The 24,591-nt window shown below is 42.3% G+C and overlaps 3 protein-coding genes across 3 annotated transcripts; all 3 read left to right on the forward strand.

Moving 5' to 3' along the window:
* The first annotated feature begins 2,367 nt into the window (after nt 1–2,367).
* Nucleotides 2,368–8,538, forward strand: LOC133118018 (uncharacterized). Its single transcript, XM_061227612.1, has 3 exons — nt 2,368–2,590; nt 7,745–7,877; nt 8,111–8,538. Exons 1-3 carry the CDS (start codon nt 2,368–2,370, stop codon nt 8,508–8,510), a joined length of 756 nt encoding a protein of 251 aa, XP_061083596.1. The 3' UTR covers nt 8,511–8,538.
* A 3,035-nt stretch (nt 8,539–11,573) lies between these two features.
* On the forward strand, nt 11,574–14,693 carry LOC133118359 (glycine N-acyltransferase-like protein 3). Its single transcript, XM_061228284.1, has 5 exons — nt 11,574–11,648; nt 13,432–13,539; nt 13,690–13,810; nt 13,904–14,036; nt 14,294–14,693. The coding sequence occupies exons 1-5, from the start codon at nt 11,574–11,576 to the stop codon at nt 14,691–14,693; spliced, it is 837 nt and encodes a 278-aa protein (XP_061084268.1).
* A 4,634-nt stretch (nt 14,694–19,327) lies between these two features.
* On the forward strand, nt 19,328–20,087 carry LOC133118362 (glycine N-acyltransferase-like protein 3). The gene is made up of 2 exons (XM_061228287.1): nt 19,328–19,454; nt 19,688–20,087. The coding sequence occupies exons 1-2, from the start codon at nt 19,330–19,332 to the stop codon at nt 20,085–20,087; spliced, it is 525 nt and encodes a 174-aa protein (XP_061084271.1). The 5' UTR covers nt 19,328–19,329.
* The last annotated feature ends 4,504 nt before the right edge of the window (nt 20,088–24,591 follow it).

Below are 24,591 nucleotides of genomic sequence, written 5' to 3' on the forward strand. Positions count from 1 at the left end.
TATCAGCCCGGCAAGCCCGGCCAACTGACAAAGAACGTGTGCACGCTACTGGAAATCCCACATAACAAGGGCGTGGACTTGTTTCAATATTCAACTCCAGTCAAGCATCAATTAATCAGGATTACTGGCTTATTCAAATATTTTTTCAAAATAAAATATAAATGAATGGAATAATAAACGCATTCATTCCTTTCATTTCCGCGCACAATACGATCCGCTGAGACCACTCCTGAAGTTCGTTCGGCTCCCACGAAAAAACTGACATCCGAAAACTTTGATCAATCCCACATTGTATTTGCAAATACATTTCCAAAGAATTTAGTTCGTTCGGCTCACGTTTGATAAATGAGGCCCAATGTATGTGTAAATGACCTCAATGTTTAAAAATGATTTAATTCAAAAATGTCTCAGTTCATAGTAAATGCATAAGTTAAGCATACGTGCATAATTTGTATTTGTTATTTTATTTTGTTATTCGTGTTAACCGGACGTGCTTTTCTTTTGACATTATATTCTTATTTCATAAAGTGAACGTAGATAGAGAACGGAAAGGATAAATGGTGCATTAACGCAACGAGATAAAACTAGTGAACGGGGAGAGTAACGGGAAATTAGCGCCAGTCGGAAAGGGCAACACGTTCTTACGTTGGTCAATGAAGGTAATTGGAGCTCTAAACGTCTTTAGATCATCAGTCCAGGCTTGTTCTTAATTATACTGGGACGCTACAGTCAGAACTTGACCAGCCGCCCCCATGCTGCACAACATGGTCTCGAGTCCATCCATCCATCCATTATCTGAACCCGCTTATCCTGATCAGGGTCGCAGGGGGGCTGGAGCCTATCCCAGCATACATTGGGCGAAAGGCAGGAATACACCCTGGACAGGTCGCCAGTCCATCGCAGGGCACACGCACCATTCACTCACACACTCACACCTATGGGCAATTTAGACTCTCCAATCAGCCTAATCTGCATGTCTTTGGACTGTGGGAGGAAACCGGAGTACCCGGAGGAAACCCACGCAGACACGGGGAGAACATGCAAACTCCGCACAGAGAGGCCCCGGCCGACGGGGATTCGAACCCAGGACCTCCTTGCTGTGAGGCGGCAGTGCTACCCACTGCACCATCCGTGCCGCCTTGGTCTCGAGTCTATAAAGTAAAAAAAACCCGCTGCGGACAACAGGTGGCAGAATTTGTCTGGAAACTGAACGATACCTATAATGTCTCTGGATGCACTGAAAGTGGCTGAAAAAGGCGCAGAAGCCTCATTCGAGAGCTTTAAGGACATTCATGAACAGATAGACAATCTAATCAAAGAAATTCAGCATCTTAACGGCTTGCTTCAAAACGAGTGATACGACAAGGCAGGATATATAAAGGAAACAATCAAAGGTAAAGAAAAAATGTTGGCTGATCTGCAGTGAAAAGTTCCGAGTGATACAGACAAACCTTGCCACTCTGAGCGTATCAGAATGCCAACAGAAAAAATGCTTACTTATCAACAGGAAGAAGCAAGTAAAAAGGAAAAAAGATTTACCGGCTTATACGAACAGTGGAAAATCCAAGCGCGTGAGGCAAGAGAGAAACTTAAAGTCAGAAAAGACTAAAGAACACCTGTCTTCACTTGCGGACAGTTTAGAGAAAGGGGAAACAGACTTTACATTGAAGTAAGAGGTCAGGGAGCACCAAGAGCTGATTTAAGGCGAAAGGTTGATGCATGTGAAGCAGTAACGAGTGACATTATCAAAATCATCTATGAAAGATTAACAGGGATTACTGGAGATTTGGATGCAGAAAATGAAAGATGTCGTCTGTGTGAGCTGCTGGATCGTGACTATGCTCTCTCAATGAATGGTTCTACCGCTGCCCAGTCAAATAGGAGCCATCATTCCTCGTCTTCATATAACGGGCTGATGCAGCAGCAGAGCTAGCATCAAAAGGGTCTGAATACAAGATTGTGCAAGAGGACAGTAAGCAAAGAGAAAGGATAAAAGCTCTAGAAGAGCAGCACAAGAAAGAACAGGAAATTCACAGATCTGAGCTGGAAGGTCTTCAGGCTGAAGGTTGTGGAAGGACCTCGAGCCAGATTGGAAGCCTATAACAGTGAAATGGGTGATGTTCAGTCAGTTAAGAGTGAGCAGGTAGGCACAAATTCTGTATCTCAGCCCCCTGCACCTCCCCTATATGACACAGCCATGTTATCTGCAACATAATCCAATGTCGGTTTGGTGAAACCTGGAAATTTGGAGATGATGAAAAAGGTTTTCAACGAATCAAACATCTGATAAGCCACTTCCCCACATGTTGCATCACTGATGAAGAAGGCCGTCCAGTTTCCTGGGTGCTGCTGTATGATTACTGTGCCATGGGGTTGCTGTACACCCTGCCAGAGCACAGGGGGAAGGGCTATGCCAAGATCCTGGTGAGCACCATGGCAGCAAGGCTCCATGCCCAGGGTTACCCTGTGTACTGCAACATCGAGGAGGAGAACCAGGTCTCCTTCAGGCTCTTTAAGAAATCGGGCTTTACTGAGGACCCCTCTCACAGGGCCACCCGGGTTGAGTTCAACTACAAAACCAATATTTCTTGTTTGGAAAATTACAAGTGAGGTGGGGTGACTTTGCTGAAATACCTGTTATGTAGGTGTTTGCAATAGAGCATGGCCTGTGATGTATTAATATTTAACTCACACAGATACTATATATATGAAAATATATACAGTGCATCCGGAAAGTATTCACAGTGCTTCACTTTTCCCACATTTTGTTATCTTACAGCCTTATTCCAAAATGGAATTAATTCATTTTGTTCCTCAAAATTCTACACACAACGCCCCATAATGAAATTTTTGCAAATTTATAAAAAAAAAAAAAAAGAAATCACATGTACATAAGTATTCACAGCCTTTTCCATGAAGCTCAAAATTTAGCTCAGGTACATCCTGTTTCCACTGATCAACCTTGAGATGTTTCTACAGCTTATTTGGAGTCCACCTGTGGTAAATTCAGTTGATTGGACATGATTTGGAAAGGCACACACCTGTCTATAAAAGGTCCCACAGTTGACAGTTCATGTCGGAGCACAAACCAAGCATGAAGTCAAAGGAATTTTCTTTAGACCTCCGAGACAGGATTGTCTCGAGGCACAAATCTGGGGAAGGGTACAGAAAAATTTCTGCTGCTTTGAAGGTGATGCACAGTGAGCACAGTGGCCTCCATCATCCGAAAATGGAAGAATGTTGTCTATGTGATAAAGGTGGTCTCTGGCTACACAAGTTTGTATCAAACAACAATGCTGTTTTAAACAGTATACCGGCATCAGAACATGCAACAGACATCAAAACAAAGGACCTTGCTTTCAGTGAGATGCAAACAGAGAGAGCACTGGGCATGGAACATAGAGCAGGATTGCTTCACATTCGGCATCACACTGAAAGACCAACCTTCCTCACGGCGTTATCCACTGTGGAGTCGACATACAACCCCCTGGGATTTGTCGCCACCCATGTTCTCTGTGGAAAAAGGATCCTGCAAGAAATGTGTCGTCAAGGTAGTGGATGGGATGACCCGCTGCCTGAACAGCTGAGACCCAAGGTGGGAGCGATGGAGAAAGGATCTCGTTAATCTGGAGAAAATACAGATAGCCAGGTGTTATGTGCCTGCTAACTTTGGAAAAGTGGTAAAAAGGGAACTGCATCATTTCTCAGATGCAAGCACCACTGGTTATGGAAAGTGTTCTTATCTGAGACTTAAGAATGAGGATGCAGACGTTCACTGTGCTTTCATCACGGGGAAGTCTTGCGTGTCTCCCACAAAGGTCATCACAATTCCAAGGTTAGAACGGACAGCAGCAGCAGTTTCAGTCATGGTGAGTAACATGCTCAGAGAAGAGCTAGTTTATGACAATGTGGAAGAGTTCTTTTAGGCAGACTCTAAAATTGTCTTAGCGTGTCGCTTCGTTATTTATGTACCCTTTCACACTTTCTTCACAAACAGGGTGCAGAAGATACGCAATAGCACAACACCCCAACAATGGCTTTATGTCTCCACCAATGAAAACCCTGCAGACTACGCGTCCAGGGGAACAACAGTCGATGAATTGCTGTCATTCACTTGGCTCACAGGTCCAAAGTTCCTGTGGGAAAAGGAAATTCGACCTCCAGCAATGGAGATTCTGGAACTTCCATTCGGAGACCGAGAGGTCTGAAAGGTTCTAACGTTGCAAACAAAGACTGTGAGTCTCTCAGACCGCCTGGTAAAGTTCTCATCCTGGGCACAGGCTGTCAGGGCCATAGCACGTCTCCGACGGCGACTCCTAAAGGACAAATCAGATGCACACTCCACTATCAGTGAACGACAAAGCGCAGAGCTAGTGATCATCAAAGACCCACAAAAACAAGCATATCAGGAAGAAATAAAGACAATAAGCAAAGGAAATCTGCTACAAGCTATATCATCTTGATGTCTTTTTAGACAAGGATGCTCTGCTCAAGGTGGGAGGGAGACTAGGTTGTTCAGCCCTTCCTAGTTTGGACAAGCACCCGACAGTCATCCCAAGAGAGCATCATATCACAAAACTTATAATTGCACACTGCCATGAAAGGGTTAAACACCAGGGCAAAGGCTTTACCATCAATGAAATCCATTCAAATGGCTATTGGATCCCAAGATTAAGTCAATCTGTCTCATCCTACATTCTCCAGTGCGTAGTCTGTCGGAGATTAAGGAGACCCGTTGAAGGACAGAAAATGATCTTCCCAGAGAACGAATAGAACCCTCTCCACCTTTCACTTACTGTGGCATGGACTGTTTCGGCCAATTCATGACTATCATGACTATCAAATCATATACAGTGCATCCGGAAAGTATTCAAAGCGCTTCACTTTTCCCACATTTTGCTATGTTACAGGCTTATTCCAAAATTGAATAAATTCATTTTTTTCCTCAAAATTCTACACACAACACCCCATAACGACAACATGAAAGTTGTTTTGAAATTTTTGCAAATTTATTAAAAATAAAAAACTAAGAAATCACATGTACATAAGTATTCACAGCATTTGCTCAATACTTTGTTGATGCTCCTTTGGCAGCAATTACAGCCTCAAGTCTTTTTGAATATGATGCCACAAGCTTGGCACACCTATCTTTGGGCAGTTTCGCTGACTAGGGAAGACCATCTTTTCCCTTGTCAATCACCCGGTGTAGGTGCTACACTGTGTTACATGACAAAACATCTTGCTAAACTCCAAATGGAACACCTACTGCATGCTTTTCCTGCCAAAGTAGGGTACACTGCTCCAATGAGGTTAGCCTGAAAAAAAAAAAAAAGGGGAGACACACCCCCACAACTCATCTCACCTTCCAAACAAATGTTGCAATCATATTTAACTGGATATCGTGTCTTGAAAAGATGAAGATTTTAAATGAGGCTGCGTTACAACAAGCAGAAAAGGTTCTGCGGTCATACTTACCGAAAAGCTTCATGGTAATGTATACATTATTTATTTTGGCAGGTTCCACATAGAGTGAAATCACTAGAAGTAGCTTAGATGGTGAAAATAGCTTTGTACGGGATAAAATGTTGTGTTGTAGTGTTTGGATAGTTAACTTTGGTCACTTTTGCTCTGTTTGTTTGTTTCTTTGCTCTCAAAAAAAAAAAGGAAAAAAAAAAGGCCCTCCTCCTTATCTTTGTTGTACAGGTAGCAGTTGAAATTGTACTTCCCTCTAGGGTCTTTCAGCGAACTTATCCCAGGTTATGGGTATGCACTTTGTTGTACGTCGCTCTGGATAAGAGCGTCTGCCAAATGCCAATAATGTAATGTAAAAAATAATTAATTCATGAAAATAATTGTATTGAGCCAATTTGAAACCAATTTATGTAAATATATTAAAATTGTACTGCGTATTCAGTCATTTATTTTCTTAATTTTCAAGGATGAATGTTTCTATTTTGAGTATTATTAAAGCATGTGTAGCATGGTTAGCTCAGCTAGTTCGCTAGTAAGCATGGATGGTGCTGTGAAAGCGAAGGCTGGTAGCAGGTTATCGCGGCAACACTTCCCGATGACGTAACCCTCAAATCCCACCATACTGATATTCAAATCCCATCTCGGACTCAGGCAATTTCTTCACCTGTTACATTGGTGCCGTGACTCGGATCTGGGTGGGAGTAAAAAAAATAAATAAATAAATGGTCGCTGCGGAGCTTCACATGGAGAAGGAAGTCAAAGGGGGGTGAGTGTAGCATGGTTAGCTCGCTATTTCGCTAGTGAGCACGGATGGTACAGTGAAAGCGAAGGCTGGTAGCAGGTTATCGCAGCAACACTCCCCAATGACGTAACCCTCAAATTCAAAAAGGACGTCGTTGCGCTTGGCTAGAGGCGAGTTCGTCTTTAGCTGACTGGTAACGCGTTCGTTCAACAAATAATTCGGACAAGTGAGAGGCCAGGGTCAAATCCCATCTCAGACTCAGGCAATTTTTTCACCTGTTACACATGCAACCATCTGTATGAAGCATGCAGTGGAAAATGTTCTGGTTGTATACTGTGTTGATACCCCGGTTACATATTCCATATGTAGAGGGAAGGATCCCCTCTGGTCATTAGACGTGGATATTCTTTATGACACCCCGGTTGTCCCAGCCACGCCCTGATTCATGCTCTATAAAGCACTGGAGTTGGCACGGAACATTTGATCAGCCCTGTCTCCGAGTGGTCTACACCAGAGAACCATGGTTACAACATAACCAATACGCTCTCTTTCATATGGAGACTATTTCTGCACTCTGTTCCATATGTATGGGGAAACTGTGCAAGTCACCCCACACGGAGATGGAGCAGTAGCACCCAGCAAGGTACAAAACAAACAAACACGATGTGCACACCTGACAGGGAAGAGATGCACAGGACAAACAGAGAAACAGAAGAACTGGAAGGCAGCTCAGCCTGTAAGATGCAAGGCTGACTGTAAGTGTCAGTTTGACACACTAGCTGAGGCAGGGCTGAGCACAAGCTACTGGTCCCCAACCCAGCCAGCTTTGATAGACACAACCATAATTCTGGTCTCATCTCAAGTTGGCTGTTTGCTGTAGACTGGGCTTCATAGAGCATTAATCAGGGCGTGGCCGGCAGTCAGTGTGTCTGAAAGAATATCCACGTCTAATGACCAGGGCGATCCTTCCCTCCATGGAATGTGTAACAGGGTGGAGAGAGTCTCGCTATGAAATAAAACTGTGAATAAGAACATTTTTGTATTTTGTCCTTTAGGTTTATGGATATCTGTTTGGTATGAATAGAGACAAACCACATACACTAGAGGTTGTTGTGGACTCCTGGCCTGATTTTAAAACCATCATTTGTCGACTGCACCAAAAGGTGAATACATATTACATATTATGTATGTGTATGTTCAATCACTCATTCTGTTTATCCAGTCAATTTCAGAATTGTACTGTATTCAATATGAATACATATTACATGTCCATTGTTTGAGTAACTGATTATTTTTTAATGGCATGAACAGAGTGAACACACCCTGCTTAAAAATGAGGAACTGACTTTCTTCAGTACTGATGAGAAGGTTCTTAAGAGAATGTTTACAGAAGACAGCATTAGATTATAGATTGGAATAAATACTTGAAAATTGGAGGTGGATCATTTTCTTCTTCCTTTTTAACCTTTCTAGCCATTGCAACCATGTGTTTTTATGATTCATATTATGGGTTTCTCTTGTTTTCTGAAGGGATTGACATGCTTCATACCACCATGCTGAAGGACATTTCTGCCACAAAAGATGTCACAATGAGACCGTGTGGTGTAACTCACCTCCTGGAATTACAAGACCCAAATCACCTTCCTCACCTGACAGTGAGCAGGTACATTCAGTTGGTCATTCCCATTCTCATATCTTTAGTTGAAGCTCCCTTGCATTTGTCACTGGTGGTATTTGTGTTTTTGTTGAGACATACCCAATGGTGTGCAACTGAGTGTCCTCTCATTGGCACAGAGATCTTACTGAAGTTTATTGACTAAATGAAATCCAAATGACTGGTCACAAAACAGGCCTTTTTCCTCTCCCTAAGTCCTGTGTTCCTGTCCTTCCCCACAGAGATGTGGAGGCCAGGATCTCCTCCCTGAATGAATTCCATGTCGGTTTGGTGAATAAAACCTGGAAATATGGAGATGATGAAAAAGGTTTTCAACTAATCAAACATCTGATAAGCCACTTCCCCACATGTTGCATCACTGATGAAGAAGGCCGTCCAGTTTCCTGGGTGCTGCTGTATGATTACTGTGCCATGGGGATGCTATACACCCTGCCAGAGCACAGGGGGAAGGGCTATGCCAAGATCCTGGTGAGCACCATGGCAGCAAGGCTCCATGCCCAGGGTTACCCTGTGTACTGCAATGTCGAGGAGGAGAACCAGGTCTCCTACAGGCTCTTTAAGAAACTGGGCTTTACTGAAGACCCCTCCTACAAGGCCACCTGGTTTGAGTTCAACTACTAAACCAGTATTTATTTTTATAAAATTACAAGTGAGGTGAGGTGACTACTAAAATACCTGTTATGTAGATGTTTGCAATAAAGCTCGGCCTGTGATTTATTAATGTTTAACTTGCACAGTAACTCAGCCTGTGATTTATTAGTGTTTGACTCACACAGATACTCAGCAACTTCTCTTTGTGAGCATGAAAATATATACAGTGCATCTGGAAAGTATTCACAGTGCTTCACTTTTCCCACATTTTGTTATGTTACAGCCTTATTCCAAAATGGAATTAATTCATTTTTTTCCTCAAAATTCTACACACAACACCCCATAATGAAATTTTTGAAAATTTATTAAAAATAAAAAACTAAGAAATCACATGTACATAAGTATTCACAGCCTTTTCCATGAAGCTCAAAATTGAGCTCAGGTACATCCTGTTTCCACTGATCAACCTTGAGATGTTTCTACAGCTTATTTGGAGTCCACCTGTGGTAAATTCAGTTGATTGGACATGATTTGGAAAGGCACACACCTGTCTATAAAAGGTCCCACAGTTGACAGTGCATGTCGGAGCACAAACCAAGCATGAAGTCAAAGGAATTTTCTGTAGACCTCCGAGACAGGATTGTCTCGAGGCACAAATCTGGGGAAGGGTACAGAAAAATTTCTGCTGCTTTGAAGGTGATGCACAGTGAGCACAGTGGCCTCCATCATCCGAAAATGGAAGACTGTTGTCTATGTGATAAAGGTGGTCTCTGGCTACACAAGTTTGTATCAAACAACAATGCTGTTTTAAACAGTATACCGGCATCAGAACATGCAACAGACATCAAAACAAAGGACCTTGCTTTCAGTGAGATGCAAACAGAGAGAGCACTGGGCATGGAACATAGAGCAGGATTGCTTCACATTCGGCATCACACTGAAAGACCAACCTTCCTCACGGCGTTATCCACTGTGGAGTCGACATACAACCCCCTGGGATTTGTCGCCACCCATGTTCTCTGTGGAAAAAGGATCCTGCAAGAAATGTGTCGTCAAGGTAGTGGATGGGATGACCCGCTGCCTGAACAGCTGAGACCCAAGGTGGGAGCGATGGAGAAAGGATCTCGTTAATCTGGAGAAAATACAGATAGCCAGGTGTTATGTGCCTGCTAACTTTGGAAAAGTGGTAAAAAGGGAACTGCATCATTTCTCAGATGCAAGCACCACTGGTTATGGAAAGTGTTCTTATCTGAGACTTAAGAATGAGGATGCAGACGTTCACTGTGCTTTCATCATGGGGAAGTCTTGCGTGTCTCCCACAAAGGTCATCACAATTCCAAGGTTAGAACGGACAGCAGCAGCAGTTTCAGTCATGGTGAGTAACATGCTCAGAGAAGAGCTTATGACAATGTGGAAGAGTTCTTTTAGGCAGACTCTAAAGTTGTCTTAGCGTGTCGCTTCGTTATTTATGTACCCTTTCACACTTTCTTCACAAACAGGGTGCAGAAGATACGCAATAGCACAACACCCCAACAATGGCTTTATGTCTCCACCAATGAAAACCCTGCAGACTACGTGTCCAGGGGAACAACAATAGATGAATTGCTGTCATTCACTTGGCTCACAGGTCCAAAGTTCCTGTGGGAAAAGGAAATTCGACCTCCAGCAATGGAGATTCTGGAACTTCCAATCGGAGACCGAGAGGTCAGAAAGGTTCTAACGTTGCAAACAAAGACTGTGAGTCTCTCAGACCGCCTGGTAAAGTTCTCATCCTGGGCACAGGCTGTCAGGGCCATAGCACGTCTCCGACGGCGACTCCTAAAGGACAAATCAGATGCACACTCCACTATCAGTGAATGACAAAGCGCAGAGCTAGTGATCATCAAAGACCCAAAGACCAAATGACTAAACAAGGCCGAAAAGAAAACAAAAGATATGGCCTGCTCTTTACGTGCTTCTGCTCTCGTGCCGTCCATGTGGAGATGTTGGATGATCTGTCCACTGATGCCTTTATCAATGGTCTGCGTTGCTTTATAGCATTGCGAGGCTCAGTCAGACAAATTAAGTGTGACCAAGGCACCAATTTTGTAGGTGCCAAAAATGAACTGAACGCTGCTCTGTCGGCCTCTTACAGTTTGGAACCACTCACTCCGAGACGCTACAGTGTGCATGAGACTCATCATTCATGGCACGCATCGCAATTTCAGACCATGTGTGTTAAGAAGGTCAATATTACCTCTTCATCTAGCCTGTAGAATAGGCTTGATGAAGAAGGTTTATTTTTTAGGGAGGGAACGCAAAACGAAAGACGTTTTTTAAAGAAATTTGGAAAAAGGTAGAGTCACGGATAACCACACAAGAGTCTGATATCCTCACACTGTGAACATTCGTTTGCGTTTTTACCTACTTTCCCTGCTAATCCACGGTAAGATCAGATGAACTAACTTTTGTTAGGGAAATTGCCATTTTTGCATATCACAGGTGAGCATTGTCTGATGAAACAGATTCACAGTAAAATACTGCATATACAGTGCATCCGGAAAGTATTCACAGCGCTTCACTTTTCCCACATTTTGTTATGTTACACGCTTATTCCAAAATTGAATAAATTCATTTTTTTCCTCAAAATTCTACACACAACACCCCATAACGACAACATGAAAGTTGTTTTGAAATTTTTGCAAATTTATTAAAAATAAAAAACTAAGAAATCACATGTACACAAGTATTCACAACATTTGCTCAATACTTTGTTGATGCTCCTTTGGCAGCAATTACAGCCTCAAGTCTTTTTGAATATGATGCCACAAGCTTGGCACACCTATCTTTTGCAGTTTCGCTGACTAGGGAAGACCATCTTTTCCCTTGTCAATCACCCGGTGTAGGTGCTACACTGTGTTACATGACAAAACATCTTGCTAAACTCCAAATGGAACGCCTACTTCAGGCTTTACCTGCCAAAGTAGGGTACACTGCTGCCAATGAGTTTAGCCTGAAAAAAAAAAAAAAAAGGGGAGACACACCCCCACAACTCATCTCACCTTCCAAACAAATGTTGCAATCATATTTAACTGGATATCGTGTCTTGAAAAGATGAAGATTTTAAATGAGGCTGCGTTACAACAAGCAGAAAAGGTTCTGCGGTCATACTTACCAAAAAGCTCCATGGTAATGTATACATTATTTATTTTGGCAGGTTCCACATAGAGTGAAATCACTAGAAGTAGCTTAGATGGTGAAAATAGCTTTGTACGGGATAAAATGTTGTGTTGTAGTGTTTGGATTGTTAACTTTGGTCACTTTTGCTCTGTTTGTTTGTTTCTTTGTTCTCAAAAAAAAAAAGAAAAAAAAAAAGGCCCTCCTCCTTATCTTTGTTGTACAGGTAGCAGTTGAAATTGTACTTCCCTCTAGGGTCTTTCAGCGAACTTATCCCAGGTTATGGGTATGTACTTTGTTGTACGTCGCTCTGGATAAGAGCGTCTGCCAAATGCCAATAATGTAATGTAAAAAATAATTAATTCATGAAAATAATTGTATTGAGCCAATTTGAAACCAATTTATGTTAATATTTTAAAATTGTACTGCATATTCAGTCATTTATTTTCTTAATTTTCAAGGATGAATGTTTCTATTTTGAGTATTGTTAAAGCATGTGTAGCATGGTTAGCTCAGCTAGTTCGCTAGTAAGCATGGATGGTGCTGTGAAAGCGAAGCTGGTAGCAGGTTATCGCGGCAACACTCCCCGATGACGTAACCCTCAAATCCCACCATACTGATATTCAAATCCCATCTCGGACTCAGGCAATTTCTTCACCTGTTACATTGGTGCCGTGACTCGGATCTGGGTGGGAGTAAAAAATAAAATAAATAAATGGTCGCTGCGGAGTTTCACATGGAGAAGGAAGTCAAGGGGGGTGAGTGTAGCATGGTTAGCTCAGCGAGTTCGCTAGTAAGCACGGATGGTGCAGTGAAAGCGAAGGCTGGTAGCAGGTTATCGCGGCAACACTCCCCGATGACGTAACCCTCAAATTCAAAAAGAACTTTCTTGCGGTTGGCCAGAGGCGACTTCGTCTTTAGCTGACTGGTAACGCGTTAGTTCAACAAATAATTTGGACAAGTAAGAGGCTGGGGTTCAAATCCCACTTCGGACTCAGGCAATTTTTTCACCTGTTACACATGCAACCATCTGTATGAAGCATGCAGTCGAAACTGTTCTGGTTGTATACTGTGTTGATACCCTGGTTACATATTCCATATGTAGAGGGAAGGATCCCCTCTGGTCATTAGACGTGGATATTCTTTATGACACCCCGGTTGTCCCAGCCACGCCCTGATTCATGCTCTATAAAGCACTGGAGTTGGCACGGAACATTTGATCAGCCCTGTCTCCGAGTGGTCTACACCAGAGAACCATGGTTACAACATAACCAATACGCTCTCTTTCATATGGAGACTATCTCTGCACTCTGTTCCATATGTATGGGGAAACTGTGCAAGTCACCCCACACGGAGATGGAGCAGTAGCACCCAGCAAGGTACAAAACAAACAAACACGATGTGCACACCTGACAGGGAAGAGATGCACAGGACAAACAGAGAAACAGAAGAACTGGAAGGCAGCTCAGCCTGTAAGATGCAAGGCTGACTGTAAGTGTCAGTTTGACACACTAGCTGAGGCAGGGCTGAGCACAAGCTACTGGTCCCCAACCCAGCTAGCTTTGATAGACACAACCATAATTCTGGTCTCATCTCAAGTTGGCTGTTTGCTGTAGACTGGGCTTCATAGAGCATTAATCAGGGCGTGGCCGGCAGTCAGTGTGTCTGAAAGAATATCCACGTCTAATGACCAGGGCGATCCTTCCCTCCACACATGGAATGTGTAACAGGGTGGAGAGAGTCTCGCTATGAAATAAAACTGTGAATAAGAACATTTTTGTATTTTGTCCTTTAGGTTTATGGATATCTGTTTGGTATGAATAGAGACAAACCACATACACTAGAGGTTGTTGTGGACTCCTGGCCTGATTTTAAAACCATCATTTGTCGACCGCACCCACAGGTGACTACATATTACATATTATGTATGTGTATGTTCAATCACTCATTCTGTTTATCCAGTCAATTTCAGAATTGTACTGTATTCATTATCAATACATATTACATGTGTCCATTGTTTGAGTAACTGATTATTTTTTAATGGCATGAACAGAGTGAACACACCCTGCTTAAAAATGAGGAACTGACTTTCTTCAGTACTGATGAGAAGGTTCTTAAGAGAATGTTGACAGAAGACAGCATCTTAGATTGGAATAAATACTTGAAAATTGGAGGTGGATCATTTTCTTCTTCCTTTTTTACCTTTCTAGCCATTGCAACCATGTGTTTTTATGATTCATATTATGGGTTTCTCTTGTTTTCTGAAGGGATTGACATGCTTCATACCACCATGTTGAAGGACATTTCTGCCACAAAAGATTTCACAATGAGACCGTGTCATGTAGCTCACCTCCTGGAATTACAAGACCCAAATCACCTTCCTCACCTGACAGTGAGCAGGTACATTCAGTTGGTCATTCCCATTCTCATATCTTTAGTTGAAGCTCCCTTGCATTTGCCATTGGTGGTTTTTGTGTTTTTGTTGAGACATACCAATGGTGTGGAACTGAATGTCCTCTCATTGGCACAGAGACCTTACTTTTCATGTGAGGTCAAGGTTCAGCTGAAGTTAATTTACTATATGAAATCCAAATGTCTGGTCATGAAACAGGCCTTTTTCCTCAACCTACGTCCTGTGTTCCTGTCCTTCCCCACAGAGATGTGGAGGCCAGGATCTCCTCCCTGAATGAATCCCATGTCGGTTTGGTGAATAAAACCTGGAAATATGGAGATGATGAAAAAGGTTTTCAACTAATCAAACATCTGATAAGCCACTTCCCCACATGTTGCATTACTGATGAAGAAGGCCGTCCAGTTTCCTGGGTGCTGCTGTATGGTTACTGTGCCATGGGGTTGCTGTACACCCTGCCAGAGCACAGGGGGAAGGGCTATGCCAACATCCTGCTGAGCACCATGGCAGCAAGGCTCCATGCCCAGGGTTGCCCTGTGTACTGCTACACTGAGGAGGAGAACCAGGTCTCCTACAGGCTCTTTAAGAAACTGGGCTTTACTGAAGACCCCTCCTACAGGGCTGCCTGGTATGAGTTCAACTACTAAACTTGTATTTCTTTTTAGGAAAATTACTGTAGGAAAAATTCACAGAACAAGATGTTCTATCTCCATTTTATGACAAATCACTCACAAGTCAAAGTCAGATTAAACCGTCAAACTGTCAGAGTTGAGCAAGCTGGTTCCTCCAAAACTCTTAAAGTTTCATGCCAAAAGTATACCAATATGTATGCGGCCTATAATCGATATATATCACATGTATGCTGCCTATTACCCATGTAATCAATATGCAAGCCAATGAACCTATATCATTAATTGCAGATGAGCTTATGGAAACGCAAGAAACCACAGTGTCAACTGTAGAATATGTAATCCAATGAACCTATGTCATTCATTACAGATGAGCTTATGGAAACGCAAGAAACCACCATTAATCAATTGTTAAAGTACGATTAAGTATGCCTACATATTTTCAAACTGATTAACTGCTCATTTGTGCTTGAAGTATCGTGACCCATATGTAACCTGAATTGAATAAAATAATGTGTATGCTTAAGAAAGGTTGGAAAATACCGAATGATTCCTCTGTGTTAGAAAACTGCTTGCAGGGCAGGATGCCTGGCGTTGTGGGGGTGGGCTATCGATGTTAAGGACAGTTCAGGTATGAACCGTGCAGGACAGGAAGTCTTGTGTAGGGGGGGGGGTCTAACTTTGGCAAAGACACACATTTGTGAAGGGCAGTTTGTATGCCTGTACGATGTGATAAGAACAATTATTTTCTTAAGGACGGCTGACAAAACAAAACATCATTTAAGTTTCGGCAATTATTTTTTAAGATCAAGCTGACATTTTTAAGGAAAACATTTATTTTTAGAGAATAGCATACAAAGCGAAATTATAATTTGGGCGATTGCCACAATGATGAATCATTGGGTTTCAAAATGTTGAATTTTAAATAATTTCTTTTTTTTCTATATAAACCAGATCTCAAATTCTCCAATTCTCAACCAACAGGCACAAAAAGGACACTCAAAGTTGCTATACACAAAGCTCAATCAAATATGGATTCCCATAAAGAACCACATTCTTGGTCATGTTGTTAGCTGTATTAAAAAGAGCAGTGATGGCTGATGACCTGTGGTCTGCTTCAAAGCTTTGCTCTGCACTGCACATTAGACACACCTGTCCGAGGTTTTGGACCCTGATGCTGGGTTCTGTCATATATTCGGGTATTGGGTGTTATACTCTGTTACTGCCACCAATTGGCTAGTGCCTTACTAACTGTTCTGATTTAAGAGACCTTCGGGCCACATGTTGTTTCTGGAAGTAAAATAAAGGGACGACTCTCCTGGTATTGTTCAAGTCCGTCTCCGTCTGATTTATGTTGTAGCAAGAGTTTAAACGGGAATGAAACTCAGGCAATATACGACAAAGTGGCGACGAGGATTATCGTGATCTGCGTGTGTTTCGTTTGAAAGAAAAGTTTTGAGCGGACTGTTTTCCAAGAATGCGGCTAGCGGATGATTAGCTTCATCGTTGGGAGGACGACTACGTTGGCAGATAAATCAGTTAACAAAGGAGCGTGAGTACTGGCTAACAAGTTGCTAACAAGGCTAAAATGACGGGGATACTAGGAAGCATTGGCGCCTTTGATGAAAATATGGAGCAGTGGAAGTCCTACACGGAATGTTTTGAGTAGCATTGAAGGCGAGAAGCTTGTGCCTATGTTCTTAAGTGTAATGGGGCCAAAAACATATAACTTGCTACGTGCCCTGGTCCAGCCAGACAAGCCCGGGACCAAAAGCTATGAAAGTATAGTGGCTGCTTTAACAGCTCACTTTTCACCTAAGCCCCTGGTGATTGCTGAGCGTTTTCGCTTCCATAAAAGGAACCAAGAGGAAGGGGAGTCCGTAGCAGTGTTTGCAGCTGCACTAAGAAAGCTAGCTGAGCATTGTGAATTCAATGATGTACTGAATGACACCGTAAGGGACAGGCTCGTGTGCGGCCTGAGGAGTGGAGCTTCTCAGAAACGCCTGCTAACTGAAAGTGCACTTACATTGGATAAAGCTATTGAAATGAGTGTGTCCATGGAATTAGCGGCTCATCACCTCAGTGAAAGCAGTGGAAAACTGCACAAGGTCTCCGCCGATGAAAAGGGAGCTCAGAGCAAATGTTACCAGTGCGACAAAACAGGACATTTTGCTGCTGAGTGTTGGAGTAAGGATGTGGAGTGCAGGAAGTGTGGGGAAAAGGGACACACTGAACGGGTGTGTAAAAGTCAGGGAATGAACAAAAACAGGACAGGACAACAAAAGGCCAAAGCCCAGATTCCAAAAGAGACTGTACATAGTGTCGAGGACCCGGCCCTAGGCCCCCCTGATGAGAGATTGACGTGCGATGGGTTAAGAAGGAATGCATTGTTAACCCCTCGCACACGCCATCGAGGTGGTAGTAAGAACGCCCGTAAGAAGAAAAATATGTGGTACAAGATAAATGTACAACCGTATATGGATACTGAGGAGTCTGAAGTCAGAGGACTTAGATTCAGGGTTTTAGAGAGCAAGGCTAAAGGCCTGACTGAGGCCATGCGTAGAATGTGTTCTAGCATGACCATGGGAGATGCTGAACAAGCTGAACGGGAAATTGGTGACCCAGGGAGTTTGGCATTCAAGGAGACGGTAGATGTGATAACATACTTGGTTGACACGTGCGGGCTTGCTCCTACAGGGGAGGAGCACAAGGCCTGGTTAAAGCAACAGGATGAGAAAAATAATGAAGATAATTGGGAGATCAAAGAATATGAGGAGATGGAAAAATGTAGGAGAGATAAGGAAAATGGAAGGGATGTCAATACCGAAAGAATATTAAGAGGCTTCAAGGGCTTTCCTGATTATAGCACAAATAATTTATTGGATAGATTCAAAGGACTGACTGTAGAAGAAGTTGAAGAGTGTATTGAGATGGTGGCAGGCATTAACTTCTGGCTTGCATGAGATCAAGGTGTGGAGGAAGTCAAGGAGAGACTATGAAATTGAAACAGACACCAGTGATGAATAGGTTCCTTAAAAAAATACAAAAAAGCTAGTGTTTTTCCACTCGTATATTAAGATGGTGGAAATTCCCAAAACCGGAGGGGCACATGAGATAAAGTATTGGGGAAATTTCAGTATGAGAAAATGACAGTTGGTAAAAAAGAAATAATGAATATGGTCATTAAAAAACAAGTTACATAAGAGATAAATGTCTTCCCGCTTGAAATATTGGGGACATTTCTTATCAACAAGGTACACTTTTGTATGCAAAAAAGATATATAAGGAATAAGCTTTTAGACCTTAGGGTAGGATCTTAGAATTTTGCCTCACAAGATATCTACGAGCTGTTGAAGAGAGAGCAACACAAGACAGCTGTAGTCAAGCTGGAGTGGCGCGCTCCCTCTGCGCGCCACTCCAGGATATGGATATGGAGAGAGGAGTGACGTACGCGGTGCGGACTCAGCTGAAGAAAGAGCCACACAGAAAAACTATAACCAAGCTGGAGTGGTAATTGTAATCTATATTACTTGTAGAAGTCGGAAAAGTAACACATTATAAGTTTCCTTTTATTTTAATATCTTTTATTTCTCATTAAGGTACTATATAAGGTAGAAAAATGTAGAGAAGTTATCATAGTTAGATAAATATAATATTCTAGGAATAGTTTCTTTTAAACGTCCAGAAGGGGGAGCTATAGGATAAGGCTAAGGCCAAAGAGGATGGATATTTGAGGGGTGTACCTTGATTTTTAAACATCATAGGTGGAAAGGTAAATTAGAAAGAGCTAAAGGGGTATATGTAACTTGCATGTGATCAGCAAACTGAAAGATGATATTTACACTGTAATCTGTGTAACTCTATTCTTTTGATTGATTATAATAAAGTATATCTTACTATAATCATATGTGATAAAGATTCTTTAGAGGAATACATTGAATACAGGACATTGAATACCAGATTTGCATCACACCCTTCACTTTGAGACTGGGCTGGAAGTTCAGTAGAACTTACCAGGGCTCCAGGACGTTCGGAGTACTTGAGTTCGTCCCCGAGACACCTCCTCGTGGGGTACTGCTCATGGGAACATGAGGTCTGAGCTCGGCAAGGGGTCCGTGGCTCACGACACTATCTTTCCCTCCACATATGGAACTGTGAACAATACAAATTTTGTATTTTGTCCTTTAGGCTTATGGATATCTGTTTGCTATGAATAGAGACAAACCACATATACTAGAGGTTGTTGTGGACTCCTGGCCTGATTTTAAAACCATCATTTGTCGACCGCACCCACAGGTGACTACATATTGCATATTATGTTATGTGTATGTTCAATCACTCATTCTCTTTATCCAGTCAATTTCAGAATTGTACTGTATTCAATATGAATGTATATTACATTTGTCCACTGATTATTTTTTTAATGGCATGAACAGAGTGAACACACCCTGCTTCATAATGAGGGACTGACTTTCTTCAGTACTGATGAGAAGGTTCTTAAGAGAATGTTGACAGAAGACAGCTTAGATTGGAAAGAATACTTCAAAATTCGAGGTGGATCATTTTCTTATTCCTTTTTAACCTTTCGAACCATTGCAACCATGTGTTTTATGATTAATATTATGGGTTTCTCTTGTTTTCTGAAGGGATCGACATGCTTCATACCATCATGTTGAAGGACATTTCTGCCACAAAAGATGTCACAATGAGACCGTGTGGTGTAACTCACCTCCTGGAATTACAAGACCCAAATCACCTTCCTCACCTGACAGTGAGCAGGTACATTCAGTTGGTCATTCCCATTCTCATATCTTTAGTTGAAGCTCCCTTGCATTTGTCACTGGTGGTTTTTGTGTTTTTGTTGAGACATACCCAATGGTGTGCAACTGAGTGTCCTCTCATTGGCACAGAGATCTTACTGAAGTTTATTGACTAAATGAAATCCAAATGACTGGTCAAAAAACAGGCCTTTTTCCTCTACCTGTGTTCTGTGTTCCTGTCCTTCCCCACAGAGATGTGGAGGCCAGGATCTCCTCCCTGAATGAATTCCATGTCGGTTTGGTGAATGAAACCTGGAAACGTGGAGGTGATGAAAATGGTTTCCAAGTAATCAAACATCTGATAAGCCACTTCCCTACATGTTGCATCACTGATGAAGAAGGCCGTCCAGTTTCCTGGGTGCTGCTGTATGATTACTGTGCCATGGGGATGCTATACACCCTGCCAGAGCACAGGGGGAAGGGCTATGCCAAGATCCTGGTGAGCACCATGGCAGCAAGGCTCCATGCCCAGGGTTGCCCTGTGTACTGCTACATCGAGGAGGAGAACCAGGTCTCCTACAGGCTTTTTAAGAAACTGGGCTTTACTGAGCACCCCTCCTACAGGGCCACCTGGTTTGAGTTCAACTACTAAGCAAGTCATCAGTGATAGAATAGGGAGGCGGAGTTACAGAACAGAATTGAAACTGGAGATGCGTTAGTAAGTTAGTTAAGTGATTTTAATTACAAATACCCAAAACTAGTGAATGTTAGTTTTTTAGTTTGACAAACATATTAGTGTGATAGTATAATTAGTACTGTACAAATTCTATGTTAGTTGGGATTAGTATATTAGTGCTATGTACAAACATGAAATGGAGAGAAAGCAGGAAGTAAGGAATGTAAGATTGGAAGGAAGGCTGGACCCCCTAAGCACCCGAATAGTGGGGCACGCAGACAAGGGAGTGACTGGGCTAGAAAACATTCAGACTCAGACATCACAGGGGAAGACGAGTGCAAAGACTAACGAATATAAACAGAACACCAGACATGAATATGAAAAATAATAAATTACAAGAATGATGATAATAAACAATGATGAACTAGCACACAGAACACAGGAACATGACAGTTTGACTCACACTGATACTCAGCAACTTCTCTTTGTGAGCATGGACATATATATAAAACTTATTTGGTTGACATAAAACTGGAGGCAAAGTTATCTCATTACAGGAGAGACGTTACTGCGGGATCATCAAGCAACGATGTATTTTCACTTTCCTGTGCCAGTCCACAAGAAGCTGAGGACGGAAAGCACCTGACCACGTTCTGGAAGTAAGCCATGCTTTCATCTTCTATTCAAGCAATAATGTAATCGAAAAAGAGTTTTATGCTGCGTTCACATCATTTCGGAATGACCGAATGACCAGCTTCTGACTGGGGAAAACAGTTCATGTCAACTTCTGAAATCAAATGCGAGGCAAAAAAACGTGCCCTCTTGCCTACGCCATGCCCCAAATCTTCGAATAGGCTCAAGCAATACATTCACGTAATGTTAAGAGCGGCTATACACTTAGACTTGTAGGCTTCGCTTTCAGCAAACTTCATGTGTTTTATGGAATTTATATTTTGACAGATTTGTGTTCGCAGTGCATTCTGTTGTGTTGGGCGAGATACACATGGGGGCGCTAGCGAACACTGTCAACGTCATCACCCTGGAAATATACATTTGAATGTGTTTTACATTTCAATAACATTATGCTAAGTGTTCAGAATAGCATATACTGTTAAGGGTTTTCATGTACTTTATAATGAACCAGGTTGTTTATGCATCTGCATTGTATCCTAAATGTTATTCCTGATTTTGTGCGTAAAAATGAGGGTGAGAAAACACAACTAGTTTAGGTAGTCCGGAGCGGACCTAAGTGAGAACTGCATTAAGTGATACATTTGGGTATAAAACCCTGGTCGCGAAAAGCGAGGCGGCGGTTGTGCCTGTACTCGGTTGAGGAAGTGCATGTTGGAGCCATTGGAGAAACTTTGGAGTAAACCCTGAGACAGACCCACAAAATCAGGAGTAATTATCAGCCCGGCAAGCGGCTGTGTGTATTTCACCTAGTAATTGGTGCTAGCGAGGTGCTCTCGCGGGTTATTTGTCTTTCTCAAATTGTATCTCCAGTATCTCTATCGAAACAACGGTTGAACAGTGATGCGGAATCCATTCTACAATAAACGGAACTTCTTTACTCTCCATGGACTCCTGTCTTTGCCTGCCATTGCCAACTGACAAAGAACGTGTGCACGCTACTGGAAATCCCACATAACAAGGGCGTGGACTTGTTTCAATATTCAACTCCAGTCAAGCATCAATTAATCAGGATTACTGGCTTATTCAAATATTTTTTCAAAATAAAATATAAATGAATGGAATAATAAACGCATTCATTCCTTTCATTTCCGCGCACAATACGATCATCTGAGACTACTCCTGAAGTTCGTTCGGCTCCCAAGAAAAAACTGACATCCGAAAACTTTGATCAATCCCACATTGTATTTGCAAATACATTTCCAAAGAATTTAGTTCGTTCGGCTCACGTTTGATAAATGAGGCCCAATGTATGTGTAAATGACCTCAATGTTTAAAAATGATTTAATTAAAAAATGTCTCAGTTCATAGTAAATGCATAAGTTAAGCATACGTGCATAATTTGTATTTGTTATTTTATTTTGTTATTCGTGTTAACCGGACGTGCTTTCCTTTTGACATTATATTCTTATTTCATAAAGTGAACGTAGATAGAGAACGGAAAGGATAAATGGTGCATTAACGCAACGTTAACGAGATAAAACGAGTGATAAGTACGAACGGAGAGAGTAACGGGAGATCAGCGCCAGTCGGAAAGGGCAACACGTTCTTGGTTGGTCAATGAAGGTAATTGGAGCTCTAAACGTCTTTAGATCATCAGTCCAGGCTTGTTCTTAATTATACTGGGACGCTACAGTCAGAACTTGACCAGCCGCCCCCATGCTGCACAACGTGGTCTCGAGTCTATAAAGTAAATACCCGCTGCGGACAACAGGTGGCAGAATTTGTCTGGAAACTGAACGATACCTATAATGTCTCTGGATGCACTGAAAGTGGCTGAAAAAGGCGCAGAAGCCTCATTCGAGAGCTTTAAGGACATTCATGAACAGATAGACAATCTAATCAAAGAAATTCAGCATCTTAACGGCTTGCTTCAAAACGAGTGATACGACAAGGCAGGATATATAAAGGAAACAATCAAAGGTAAAGAAAAAATGTTGGCTGATCTGCAGTGAAAAGTTCCGAGTGATACAGACAAACCTTGCCACTCTGAGCGTATCAGAATGCCAACAGAAAAAATGCTTACTTATCAACAGGAAGAAGCAAGTAAAAAGGAAAAAAGATTTACCGGCTTATACGAACAGTGGAAAATCCAAGCGCGTGAGGCAAGAGAGAAACTTAAAGTCAGAAATGACTAAAGAACACCTGTCTTCACTTGCGGACAGTTTAGAGAAAGGGGAAACAGACTTTACATTGAAGTAAGAGGTCAGGGAGCACCAAGAGCTGATTTAAGGCGAAAGGTTGATGCATGTGAAGCAGTAACGAGTGACATTATCAAAATCATCTATGAAAGATTAACAGGGATTACTGGAGATTTGGATGCAGAAAATGAAAAATGTCGTCTGTGTGAGCTGCTGGATCGTGACTATGCTCTCTCAATGAATGGTTCTACCGCTGCCCAGTCAAATAGGAGCCATCATTCCTCGTCTTCATATAACGGGCTGATGCAGCAGCAGAGCTAGCATCAAAAGGGTCTGAATACAAGATTGTGCAAGAGGAAAGTAAGCAAAGAGAAAGGATAAAAGCTCTAGAAGAGCAGCACAAGAAAGAACAGGAAATTCACAGGTCTGAGCTGGAAGGTCTTCAGGCTGAAGGTTGTGGAAGGACCTCGAGCCAGATTGGAAGCCTATAACAGTGAAATGGGTGATGTCCAGTCAGTTAAGAGTGAGCAGGTAGGCACAAATTCTGTATCTCAGCCCCCTGCACCTCACCTATATGACACAGCCATGTTATCTGCAACAAAATCCAATGTCGGTTTGGTGAAACCTGGAAATTTGGAGATGATGAAAAAGGTTTTCAACGAATCAAACATCTGATAAGCCACTTCCCCACATGTTGCATCACTGATGAAGAAGGCCGTTCAGTTTCCTGGGTGCTGCTGTATGATTACTGTGCCATGGGGATGCTGTACACCCTGCCAGAGCACAGGGGGAAGGGCTATGCCAAAATCCTGGTGAGCACCATGGCAGCAAAGCTCCATGCCCACGGTTACCCTGTGTACTGCTACGTTTTGGAGGAGAACCAGGTTTCCTACAGGCTCTTTAAGAAACTGGGCTTTACTGAATACCTCTCCTTCAGGGCCACCCGGTTTGAGTTCAACTACTAAACCAGTCTTACTTTTGAGGAAAATTACAAGTGTGGTAACTTTTCTAAAATACGTCTGTTATGTTGGCGTTTGCAATTGAGCACGGCCTGAGACTTAGTGTTTGACTCGCAATTACTCAGGCTGTCCTTTTTGGAAAAAGGCGATTTCAAAATGTTGAATTCTAAATAATTTTGCCAATTTTCAACCAACAGGCACAAACAGGACAATTGAAAGAAGTGTACAATGCTATACACAAAGCTCAATCAAATATTGATTCCCATAAAGAACCACATTCTTGGTCATGTTGTTAGCTGTATTAAAGAGAGCAGTGATGGCTGATGACCTGTGGTCTGCTTCAAAGCTTTGCTCTGCACCGCACATTAGACACACCTGGCCGAGGTTTTGGACCCTGATGCTGGGTTCGATTCCAAATTTTATTCTCTCTTCTGGGTATCAGTTCTGAAATCATTAAAGGGGAGGGAATGATTATATTCCCTTGCTTCCTTGTTCTTCCCTCCCTACAAGGGCATAAAATGCTTCCCGCAAGAAGGGAAATCCCACAATGCAATGTTCTTTAAGGCAGACTGGCTGGAATACCCTTTCTTAGTTGCGCTCATACACACTGTCAGTGGGCGGGTGGGGTGGTGTTCCTCTGGTGGTGGTGCTCCTCTGGTGGTGGTGCCAAAAAAGTTAACAACCTTCCAC

This window comes from Conger conger, chromosome 18 (assembly GCF_963514075.1).
Source record: "Conger conger chromosome 18, fConCon1.1, whole genome shotgun sequence".
NCBI classification, from domain to species: Eukaryota; Metazoa; Chordata; class Actinopteri; order Anguilliformes; family Congridae; genus Conger; species Conger conger.

What these genes read in the sequence shown, in the direction of transcription:
- LOC133118362 (XM_061228287.1), top strand. Translation starts at nt 19,330, where the DNA reads ATGCTTCATACCATCATGTTGAAGGACATTTCTGCCACAAAAGATGTC. An exon ending in CCTCACCTGACAGTGAGCAG is followed by an intron (nt 19,455 to 19,687) that starts GTACATTCAGTT and finishes CCTTCCCCACAG; the next exon opens with AGATGTGGAGGCCAGGATCT.
- LOC133118018 (XM_061227612.1), top strand. Translation starts at nt 2,368, where the DNA reads ATGGGGTTGCTGTACACCCTGCCAGAGCACAGGGGGAAGGGCTATGCC. An exon ending in CTACAAAACCAATATTTCTT is followed by an intron (nt 2,591 to 7,744) that starts GTTTGGAAAATT and finishes TGTTTTCTGAAG; the next exon opens with GGATTGACATGCTTCATACC. An exon ending in CCTCACCTGACAGTGAGCAG is followed by an intron (nt 7,878 to 8,110) that starts GTACATTCAGTT and finishes CCTTCCCCACAG; the next exon opens with AGATGTGGAGGCCAGGATCT.
- LOC133118359 (XM_061228284.1), top strand. Translation starts at nt 11,574, where the DNA reads ATGAAGATTTTAAATGAGGCTGCGTTACAACAAGCAGAAAAGGTTCTG. An exon ending in TTTGTCGACCGCACCCACAG is followed by an intron (nt 13,540 to 13,689) that starts GTGACTACATAT and finishes TGGCATGAACAG; the next exon opens with AGTGAACACACCCTGCTTAA. An exon ending in CCTCACCTGACAGTGAGCAG is followed by an intron (nt 14,037 to 14,293) that starts GTACATTCAGTT and finishes CCTTCCCCACAG; the next exon opens with AGATGTGGAGGCCAGGATCT.